General features: G+C 32.9%; 1 protein-coding gene across 1 annotated transcript; it reads left to right on the top strand.

Annotated features, from left to right (window-relative positions):
- The first annotated feature begins 1,083 nt into the window (after positions 1–1,083).
- Positions 1,084–6,886, top strand: LOC134718649 (tyrosinase-like protein). The gene is made up of 4 exons (XM_063581299.1): positions 1,084–1,212; positions 2,468–2,836; positions 4,127–4,239; positions 5,252–6,886. The coding sequence occupies exons 2-4, from the start codon at positions 2,471–2,473 to the stop codon at positions 6,786–6,788; spliced, it is 2,016 nt and encodes a 671-aa protein (XP_063437369.1). The 5' UTR covers positions 1,084–1,212; positions 2,468–2,470; the 3' UTR covers positions 6,789–6,886.
- Positions 6,887–9,725: the final 2,839 nt, after the last annotated feature.

The following is a 9,725-nucleotide window of genomic DNA, read 5'->3' on the forward strand; positions in this document are numbered from 1 at the left end:
ATGTAGATTCTTAATTTTTGGTCCAGTTTTAAAATTGGTCTAAATTAAAGTGCAAAGGGTCCAAAATTAAACTAAGTTTGATTTTAACAAAAATTAAATTCTTGGGCCTCTTTGATATGCTGAATCTAAACATGTACTTAGATTTTTTATTATGGGCCCAGTTTTCAAGTTGGTCCAAATTAGGATCTAAAATTATTATATTAAGTATTGTGCAATAGCAAGTCTTTTCAATTGCACAGTATTGTGCAATGGCAAGAAATATCTAATTTCACAATATTGTGAAATAGCAAATTTTTTTTTAATTAAGAGTTATCTTTCTTTGTCCAGTATAGTAAGCAAGAAATATCTGCAAGAATTTTTTTTAATTGGAGTTATCTTTCTTTGTCCAGAATCAACTTAAATCTTTGTTATATACAATATACAATGTATATTTACTTTTTACTACCAACTGATAAATTTAAATAATCTTTACCATTCAGTGATAACAAGCAGTTTTTTACATCATGTATTTAAATGAGTAGTAATTGTTGCAAACTCCATTAGAATATTTTAATTGAAATTAGTTTTGGAATAAGGGAAAGGGGGATGTGAATAAAAAATTGGGTTAAATTTTTCTCATTTGAAATTTCATAAATAAAAAGAAAATTTCTTCAAACATTTTTTTGAGAGGATTAATATTCAACAGCATAGTGAATTGCTCTAAGAGAAAACAAAAATTTTAAGTTCATTTGAATACATTCATTCTGTGTCAGAAACCTATGCTGTGTCAACTATTTAATCACAATCCGAATTTAGAGCGGAATCCAGCTTGAATGTTGTGTCCATACTTGCCCCAACCGTTCAGGGTTCAACCTCTGCGGTCGTATAAAGCTACGCCCTGCGGAGCATCTGGTTAAATTTTAAATGCTCCAGTTTCTGAACAAGAAACAGGATCCGTGCCGCAAAGTTTAAATGTTTATGTAACTTGTTATAAATCAAAAAAACGCGTCCGTCAAGTCGACATCCGGGTTATCTTACAAAACTGTTTGTGTTTATGTTCGGTCCTAGTACGAATTTAATTAGGTAACAAAACAAATGCATTTTCTAAGAATACTCCCGGTGCTTTTTTAGTCGATTAACAAGACATGGACCACCTCTTGTCATGTATAGGTCCTAGTATATAAATGGTTGCAGCCAGTAGTTCATACATTAGTTCAAACAACTGGAAGTAAGGTAAAGTAGACATTAATTTTCTTGTAACTTAAACAGATAATGTTGATGGTAGTTTATTTACGTTTTTTAACTATGTTTTAAAAGTTTGAAGCCCAATTTACATATAGAGCACTCGGTTAGAAAATATAATTCATGAAAGAGGGTTTTGATGGTGATTTCTTCATTCTGTTAATATTCTTTTCACTTTTTAATAGTCTTTTCTATTTAATGTAATTAAATCCGATTTATGGCTTTTCTTGTTTATCATAAATTTCTTTTCAGCTCTGTATATTTTTTTATTCTAACGTTTTGCTTCTTATTCTTTTTTCTGTAATCTCTAAAAAGACCCCATTGCATAAGAGCTTCGTCGTACGTTGTCTTTTTTTAATTTAATTGTAACTTCCCGCCATTTGCATAGAATTTAAATCAATAATTCATGTTCAAATCATTCTTAAAACTACCAACACTAAAATAAAATGAACATTGTCATAAGATTGGCGTAATGGTCAGTGGCAAATATTGCATGCATAGCAGAATGAAAACATGTAGATCTGAAATGAATTTGAACACTGAATTTCACTAGCCTGGCCGAAAAGCTAAGCCGGAAAAAAACTTGTTAGTTCACAATGTACTAATCAACAGAAAGATATATTATCTAACCAAACAAATAAATATTATGACTCCGAGCCTCCAGTATTTGCATTTAGTTACTCATATTAAAATGCCGCGTACTTAGTGTTATTGTAGAAAATATTTATGCAAGTCTAAGTTCGATATTGAATCGAACTCGCACCTTCCCTCATTCGAAGTGAGCACGCAACCACGAGACCACTGTTTTGGTGAATTAAACGAAAAAACCAGCTATGACTGCATGGTAGCGTGAGAAAATTTTCTTCAAGATATATTGAGAAGAATATGCAAGAAAACTTGTTATTACAGTAAAACCTACATACTCACAATATGTTACAAAGTACGCATTTACCTATATTTCCAATGATTAAATCGTATAATTATTAAACGCGTTTTTCCATATACAGTTATTCAACAACATTACTGTCATTAGATAGATATAGGAAGATGTGGTGTGAGTTGTATATATATGAAGAAGATGAGAAACCTCTCGACAATGTTTACCTGTTTACATTCGTTTTTGTGTCAAAAACAGTATTTATAAATGTACTATAATTATACCATAATTTATTATTATTTCCAAAACTTGAAAACAAAACCTAAAGTTAAACCTATGGTTAATTGACGAACATTTCATATTTTGCAGACAATGAGGTCTTATTTCCTTTTGATGGTCCTTATTCCGGCTTCAGCACTTATAGTAGAAGATGTATTTCCACCAATGTTGGGAGAATGTTATGCAGGACAAGTTGATAAAATCACCACTCCATACGATGTTCAAACTAGCTGTTTAGAAAGTTATTTGACACATATGAACAGAAATACTAGCGCAATTGGATTAGGAAGGGATGCCTATGACTGGTTTGATTCGCTCGGCAAAAAAATACATATTCGGCTAAAACGACAAGCAAAGAGAGGGTACTACCGGCTGCGCGAAAGGAAAGAAATACGTGCATTAAGTGAGGACGAAAGGGAGAATTTTTTCGACGCAGTAAATGCCCTTAAAAAAGACACGGTAAGTCTATGATGGTATGGAGGAGGGAAGGCTCAGTTCTGTCTTCTAATATTTTTAGCAGTTTTTGTCTATTCTTTATGGTTTATTACCTTATTATTATTATCTATTCTTTATTTTTGGGGGCCTATTTATCTCTATACTTTATTTTTACCCATGTTTCTGTAGTTTTGATCCCTTACTTTCTATTCTATCAACACAATTCAGACCCCGTTAATTGATAACGAACCGTGTCATAGTCAGAATCTTTTGTAAAAGAGGGGCGAAACATACCAGAGAGAAAGGCATACTCATTGATCGAAAATAAACTAACAACGCCATGAAAATGAAAAAGACAAACAGAAATACTAGCTCAATAGGTTTAGGAAGGGATGCCTATGACTGGTTTGATTCGCTCGGCAAAAAATTACACATTCGGCTAAAACGACAAGCAAAGAGAGGGTACTACCGACTGCGCGTCAGGAAAGAAATACGTGCATTAAGTGAATATGAATTGGAAAATTTCATCGACGCAGTAAAAGGTCTGAAAAGTGACACGGTAAGTCCGATAGTATGGAGAGGCACTTTTTCTATTCTTTATGATTTTTGACTAATATTCTTCATTCATTCTATTTTAGAAACCTATTATTCTCTATTCATTCTTTATTTGTTACACTTTTTTCTGTAGTACTGATCCATAACTATCTATTCTATCTATCCCAATCAGACCTTCGTTTATTTATATTAAAAAAAAACAAAGAGTCATAATAGCTTGTAATTTTGAAAAAAAAGAAGGATATTACTTAATAACCAACGTAGAGATCATAATAACCCAGATGTAATGATATCTAAACAATAAAGCATTTTGATTATTTTTATCGTTAGGAAACTTTTTGGTTAATACCACAAACTGGCACAACTAATTTTATTAATGATTTTAAATTTGCCCCTTTTTAAAAGATACCATTCAAAGTTATGAATACTATTAGAAAATTGAAACAAAATCATAATGATAATTACAAAAAGCATGGTATGAAATATTTTTACTAAATCTTAAATCCTATCTTAAGCTGTCACCATACGCCTAAACAATGCATCTGGTTCATTCTTATGAAACTTTTGTTTAAGTTTTACGATTTCATTATCGGGATAATTGTGGTGGGATAATTCCTAGTCCTATAATATATGACTTTGGATTTACGTTCAACGTTTTTGGGTTTGAACGATGAAAAAAGTCATATATTATAGGACTAGGATATTTCCCTGTTCACTCTGAATGTAATTTGCTCAATCGTCAATTCTTTATTTTTTCAGTCGGTCATACCAAACAAGTATGATTCGTTTGCAATTATGCACCAGGGAGGCGCCGGAGCATCTGCACATTTTGGTCCAAATTTTGTAAGCTGGCATCGATATTTCTGTGTATTGTAAGTTGATATGCTATTGTTCAGAAACTAATAATTAGAATCAATAGCCCACAGGTTATACTTTCGTAGCACAAGCATTAAACAGCGGTGTTTGTTTGGGGCTCAGTTGTGTCTCTATGTAAAGTAAAATAAGTGATTGTATCAGAATTTATAAATTAACCCAAAAAAATAAAGTAAAACAAACATAGATGTGGTTTGGATGTGGTGTACAAATTAAGATTTAGTGCAAATAAAAAAAAAAAACAATTTCAACTCTCTACCCAAACGCCTGGGATTTTTTTATTTCCAGATATATAATGAGGAATGTGAGCAGTCTCGCAAACAGTGTACACAGTCATTGTAATTATCTTCTGTTAAAGTTGCAATCTCCTACGTTGACCTGATAGGTTATGGCAAATATATTTTGTTTCCTTATTTGTCATATAGCGCCTCTAGAACTCATACATCAACTTTGCACACATACAGCATAAAACCGCGCTTGTATTGATTTTCATGATTTCAAAGTCACTGTGAGGCATTCAACAAGGAGCCAAAAAAACGAACCATTTATTATGCAGAAATCAATTTGGTATATTTGATTCCATTATAAGTAGAAGACACTACCGTATTACATACAATTCTGGTATAATATGCTTCTGCTAATATAAACCAATGAACAAATGTAATTTTATAAAATTCAACTGTTTATCCTGCACTCTATCTATTGTGCAAATAACAGGTATGCAAATGAATTGTATGCCTTATGTGTATACGTGTACGAATAAAGTCTGCAGTAACCCCGCTCCCATGTTGAGCACGGAGTGATGTTGATTTTTTTTCACAAACCAGTTCATTTTTGGGGTCCTCTCAGCGGTTCCGCGTTTAAACTGTCGATTTCATTGAAAAATTAGAGATAATTATTTACATTTGACAACACAACTTTTTTAAGTGTTGGATGTAAATTTCAGGATAAAAATAATATAATCTGTATATTGTATATTTATCGAGCGATATTATTTTTTTTTAAATTCAGATTTGAAAATGCTCTTCGGGAAGTAGATGACAATAGCAGAAGAGTGACTCTTCCTTACTGGGACTCAAGAGCAGATTATTTGATGTCGAATCCAGAGGATTCTATCTTATTTACTGAAATATTGATAGGGAACCCGAAAGGCGTTGTTTATTCAGGTCCATTTGCGCTTTGGTCTACTCCAACAATACCAGCCACTTTGTTAAGACGTGATGTAGGAAGATATGGTAATACTGTTGACCCACAGAGGATAAAAGCAGTGTTTCAAAAAAGTTATCACCGGGAAATTCTTAACCCGACAACTGACAGTGAAGATTATGCCAATTTAGAGTCACACCATGATAATGTTCACGCATGGGTTGGCGGAGATGACGGACATATGGGATATGTAAGTGATAGTCCAATGGACCCAGTTTTCTGGCTTCACCATTGTTTCATAGATTACCTTTGGGAACAATTTAGAGAACGCCAAAAAAGATTAGGAATAAATTCAGAAACAGACTACCCAGTTGCACCAAACACTAACGCAGGGCACCTGCCAAGTAGAAATATGGATAACTTGATACCAACAAAGACGAATATTCAGGGGTACAGTAATTCATTTACAAAACGAATTTATAGATATGCAGATGCGCCTACTTGTAGTAACAGATGTGGCGGAGCGTTGAACGGATTTTTGTTCTGTGATAAAACTAAAAATGCATGTGTTTCAAGATCTAGGTATGATTTCATGCGTCTTGGGGGCTTTAGTAAGGTTAAGAATTGGTATCCACCAGGTCAAAAGGGAAACAGGGTCGCCATCCCAGCATTGGTAAAAGGTTTGAAATCTTCGAAGCAACCACAGAACAGGCAAAAGGAAGATATATTAAAAGTCATAGGGGCTGAACCCGACACAGTAAAGGGAAAATTTATAGCATTTGCAACTAAAGATAACAACAAATTAACTCAAACATCAGCGGCTCCGAAAAGTTCAAAAAAAAAATTTAAGGTGCACTTCAATAATCCTAAAACAAGGGGTCGCAGATCAGTTGATTTCAATTTGAAAATTGGCTTTGATATAAATCTTCGTATGATACAAGAGAGAAAATCTAGTTCTTTGAGTGAGACCCCAAATAAACTCGACAATTTGGCACTGTCTCCAATAGCAATAATAAACAAACACAAAATAAATCGAACCCCGGGAAATGATGAAATTAAACAGCAAAGAACATTCAATATAACATTTCAAACTGATGGATTTTCCTATAGTGGAAGACATATGGACTACATTTCTATAGATGAACGCACACTGACGTCTGCATCTGTTGGTCTTATTGCATTTGAGAAGCCATTAGCTGGTGAAACGAAAGCGTATGTAAGGGTATATGACTCAAACGGAGAGATGTGTCAACCTAGCTGTCTGGTATCAAAACTAATGTATAAGGAATGTTCTGGACTAATCAAGATCACGTCCGAGTCTCCTCGTATGTACGTTGATTCGTATAATGGCGCGTTTGATTCCGAAATAACACCATTTCTGAGATTTGTTTGTGTAAATTAAGGTTATTTTTTTGATTTTCACATGTATCTCCAAAAATGGTGTGAAGAAAATAATCAATTTGATAGAATCAAATATAATAAAAGAATTATCAGAGGAAATATGTTCTTACTTTTTATTCCTTCAGTTTTTAAGCAAATATAACACAAGATACAGAGTACTTTTCAATGGGGGAGCAATCAAACGAAAACACAAAATAAACACAAAAAAAAAACAACCGCCTAGACATCAAGTAGGTGTCTTCATCAAATTAGAAGCGAAATATACCAAAGAGATACTAAAAATCATAAGTCGAAAATAAACTGAAATGCCATGACAAAACAAAACTATCAAAAGACAAAGAGCATTGTATAGAACTAAACATAGAAAATTATCGCAGATCCAAAAGGGTGATACAGTGACACCTGATTAAACCAAACCCTGAATAAACCGCAAACCTGTCTAATCCAAACTTATTCTGAAGACCAAAAATATCACATTTTATGCATTGCGAAAACCGAACAAAATCTCAAGTTCCGAAATATTGTATAAAACAAACACAACTCATATCTGCTACTACGAATAATTTAGGATTAACAAAAAAGCATTTAAGATAGGACCAATGACAATTTCTAACGAGGCTATCAATATTGAACAGCCACATAAAAGTATTAGGGAGATGAACTATATCTGTATGATCTGAACTTTCTCGATCAGTCGTCGAACTATATAAGTAAACTCATCATAGATACAAGGACTAAAAATTTACACTAACGCCAGACGCGCGTTTCGTCTACAAAAGACTCATCAATGACACTCCAATCAAAAGTTTTTGAAAGGCCAAATAAAATACGCAGTGGAAGAATATTGAGGACCAAAATTCCTAAAAGTTTTACCAAATACAGCTAAGGTAATATATTCCTGACGTAAAAGCCTTAGTATTTCAAAAATTCAAAGTTTATTCATCTATTATGAACAAATTAGTGATAACTGAAGTCAATATAAGAACACACAATTTTATCTAGGAAGGATTCAAGTTGCATCTCAACTTCAAACCACAAAAAAATGCATACTTCCTATTTGTAAACCATAAAAAGTGTAACTCCTCTGCATGTTATCACATTCAGCACAGAACTGTAAACCTAATATAAACAGTACGTCACATGACGTTTCTTAAACACACGATATCTTTTCACAAGGTGTATCTAAAATATTTATATTCCTTTTATTTGAAGATATTTCAATATAGAATCAGTTTTTACAAAAAAGTGAAATAACAAAGTTACCAAACTCCAAAGAAAACTTAAAACGAAAAGTCCCTTAACAAATGGCGAAATCAAAATCTCAAACACATCAAACGGATAGAAAAAAAAAACTATCATATTCCATGATATTTATGCGAGAATCGGACCATGGGCACGGCACTACCTGTGACTAAAAAATCAATTAATTTCAATATGTCCCCATTGAAAACAATGCGTGAGCAAAACAAATATACATTATAGGTATAAAATCATAATTTGAGTGTTACAACAGTCAACATTATACCATTGTCTTTATCACTAAAAAAAACCCTCAAACAATTATGTTAACAAAGAAAAACAAAATGTTTACGTAATGATATAACAAATGACTTTGCAAATCTGAAACGAACCGTACAAAACAATAAGTGCTCTTAAGGATTTAGCAATTAATTTTAAAAACAATAACATTACTGATAAATGATGATACAGCAAAATATATGTTTTAAAAAAAATTCTAACGTTTTTAAGTCATGTGCCAACAAAAGGTCTGACTTTGACCTAGTTACTTTTCCAATTGATGCACATAAAATTATGTATTTTTATTTTACACAAATAACCAACTAAATTAAAAGAATTGATTTGAAACGGTTGATTTGATAACTACCATATTCCAAACCATACTCAACTTGTTCTTTGAAACGAGGGTCGAACACTGAAGTTGTAATGCATGCAGTTGCATGTTGTTTTTCTACTACTGGATCATGTATAGTTTTGATAAAATATGACCGTGTTCTTGCTATTCATTGTAGAATCATAATCCGTCGTTGCACTGCTTTTGCGTATGGCTTTGATGACTGAAATTCTTTATCAAAATCCTCGTCTGAATATTCCAAAATAATCCTTATCATGTAATCTTCCCTAGTAAAAACATCTGTTGTAGTGTTTGAAGGACCACATATTCTACCAGACCCACAAATAATTTGAAACAAAATCTAAATCAATTCAGCCAAGTCAAAAGACTGGAAGAACTCTGAAACTATGGCTTTCATTATATCTATGTCCTGGTATCTATGATGCGCTTGATTGTTAGATTTTTTTTTTTGACGCGGTATTGCCGTTGACAGTAGTTTTAATTCTTACTTTTCTATTATTTAATGGGCCCCAATGCTCTTGATGGGTCATATTTTATAATGCCTGTTAAATATTTTGGTGTGAAGTCTCGTAGTACTGTCGTCAATATTATTAATCTGGATTGCATTAATATTAATTTGTATTAGTCTGTCACCATGATTACCGCTTAATGTAATGATTGCTGATACTTACGTTTTTTTTTGTAATTGACCTTTAGCACTACTTCATTGTTCCAAAACACTTGTAGGACTCCTGCGAATGCGGGAGTATATCGCTGCATTGAAGACTTATTGGTAGCCTTCGGCTGTTATCTGCTTTATGGTCGGGTTGTTGTCTCTCTAACACATCCCCTATTTCCATTCTCAATTTTATTCTATGGTATAGTCAAGACAATCAAAATGACTCCTTTTGAAGAAACAAAAGGATCACGAAATCAGGTGACTGAATGTGAAGTGCATAATAAACAGATTATTAATTCTTAGGAAGTTGAATGTGTGAAACTAGCTAGTCCCCTTCAAGTTTCTTGCTTTAGGTTATAGTAAGTATGAGCTGTTATCCTTGTTGATTTACGGTATCATATTTTGAT

Source organism: Mytilus trossulus, chromosome 5 (assembly GCF_036588685.1).
Source record: "Mytilus trossulus isolate FHL-02 chromosome 5, PNRI_Mtr1.1.1.hap1, whole genome shotgun sequence".
Lineage (NCBI taxonomy): Eukaryota > Metazoa > Mollusca > Bivalvia > Mytilida > Mytilidae > Mytilus > Mytilus trossulus.

What these genes read in the sequence shown, in the direction of transcription:
- LOC134718649 (XM_063581299.1), top strand. Translation starts at nt 2,471, where the DNA reads ATGAGGTCTTATTTCCTTTTGATGGTCCTTATTCCGGCTTCAGCACTT. An exon ending in ATGCCCTTAAAAAAGACACG is followed by an intron (nt 2,837 to 4,126) that starts GTAAGTCTATGA and finishes TTATTTTTTCAG; the next exon opens with TCGGTCATACCAAACAAGTA. An exon ending in CATCGATATTTCTGTGTATT is followed by an intron (nt 4,240 to 5,251) that starts GTAAGTTGATAT and finishes TTTTAAATTCAG; the next exon opens with ATTTGAAAATGCTCTTCGGG.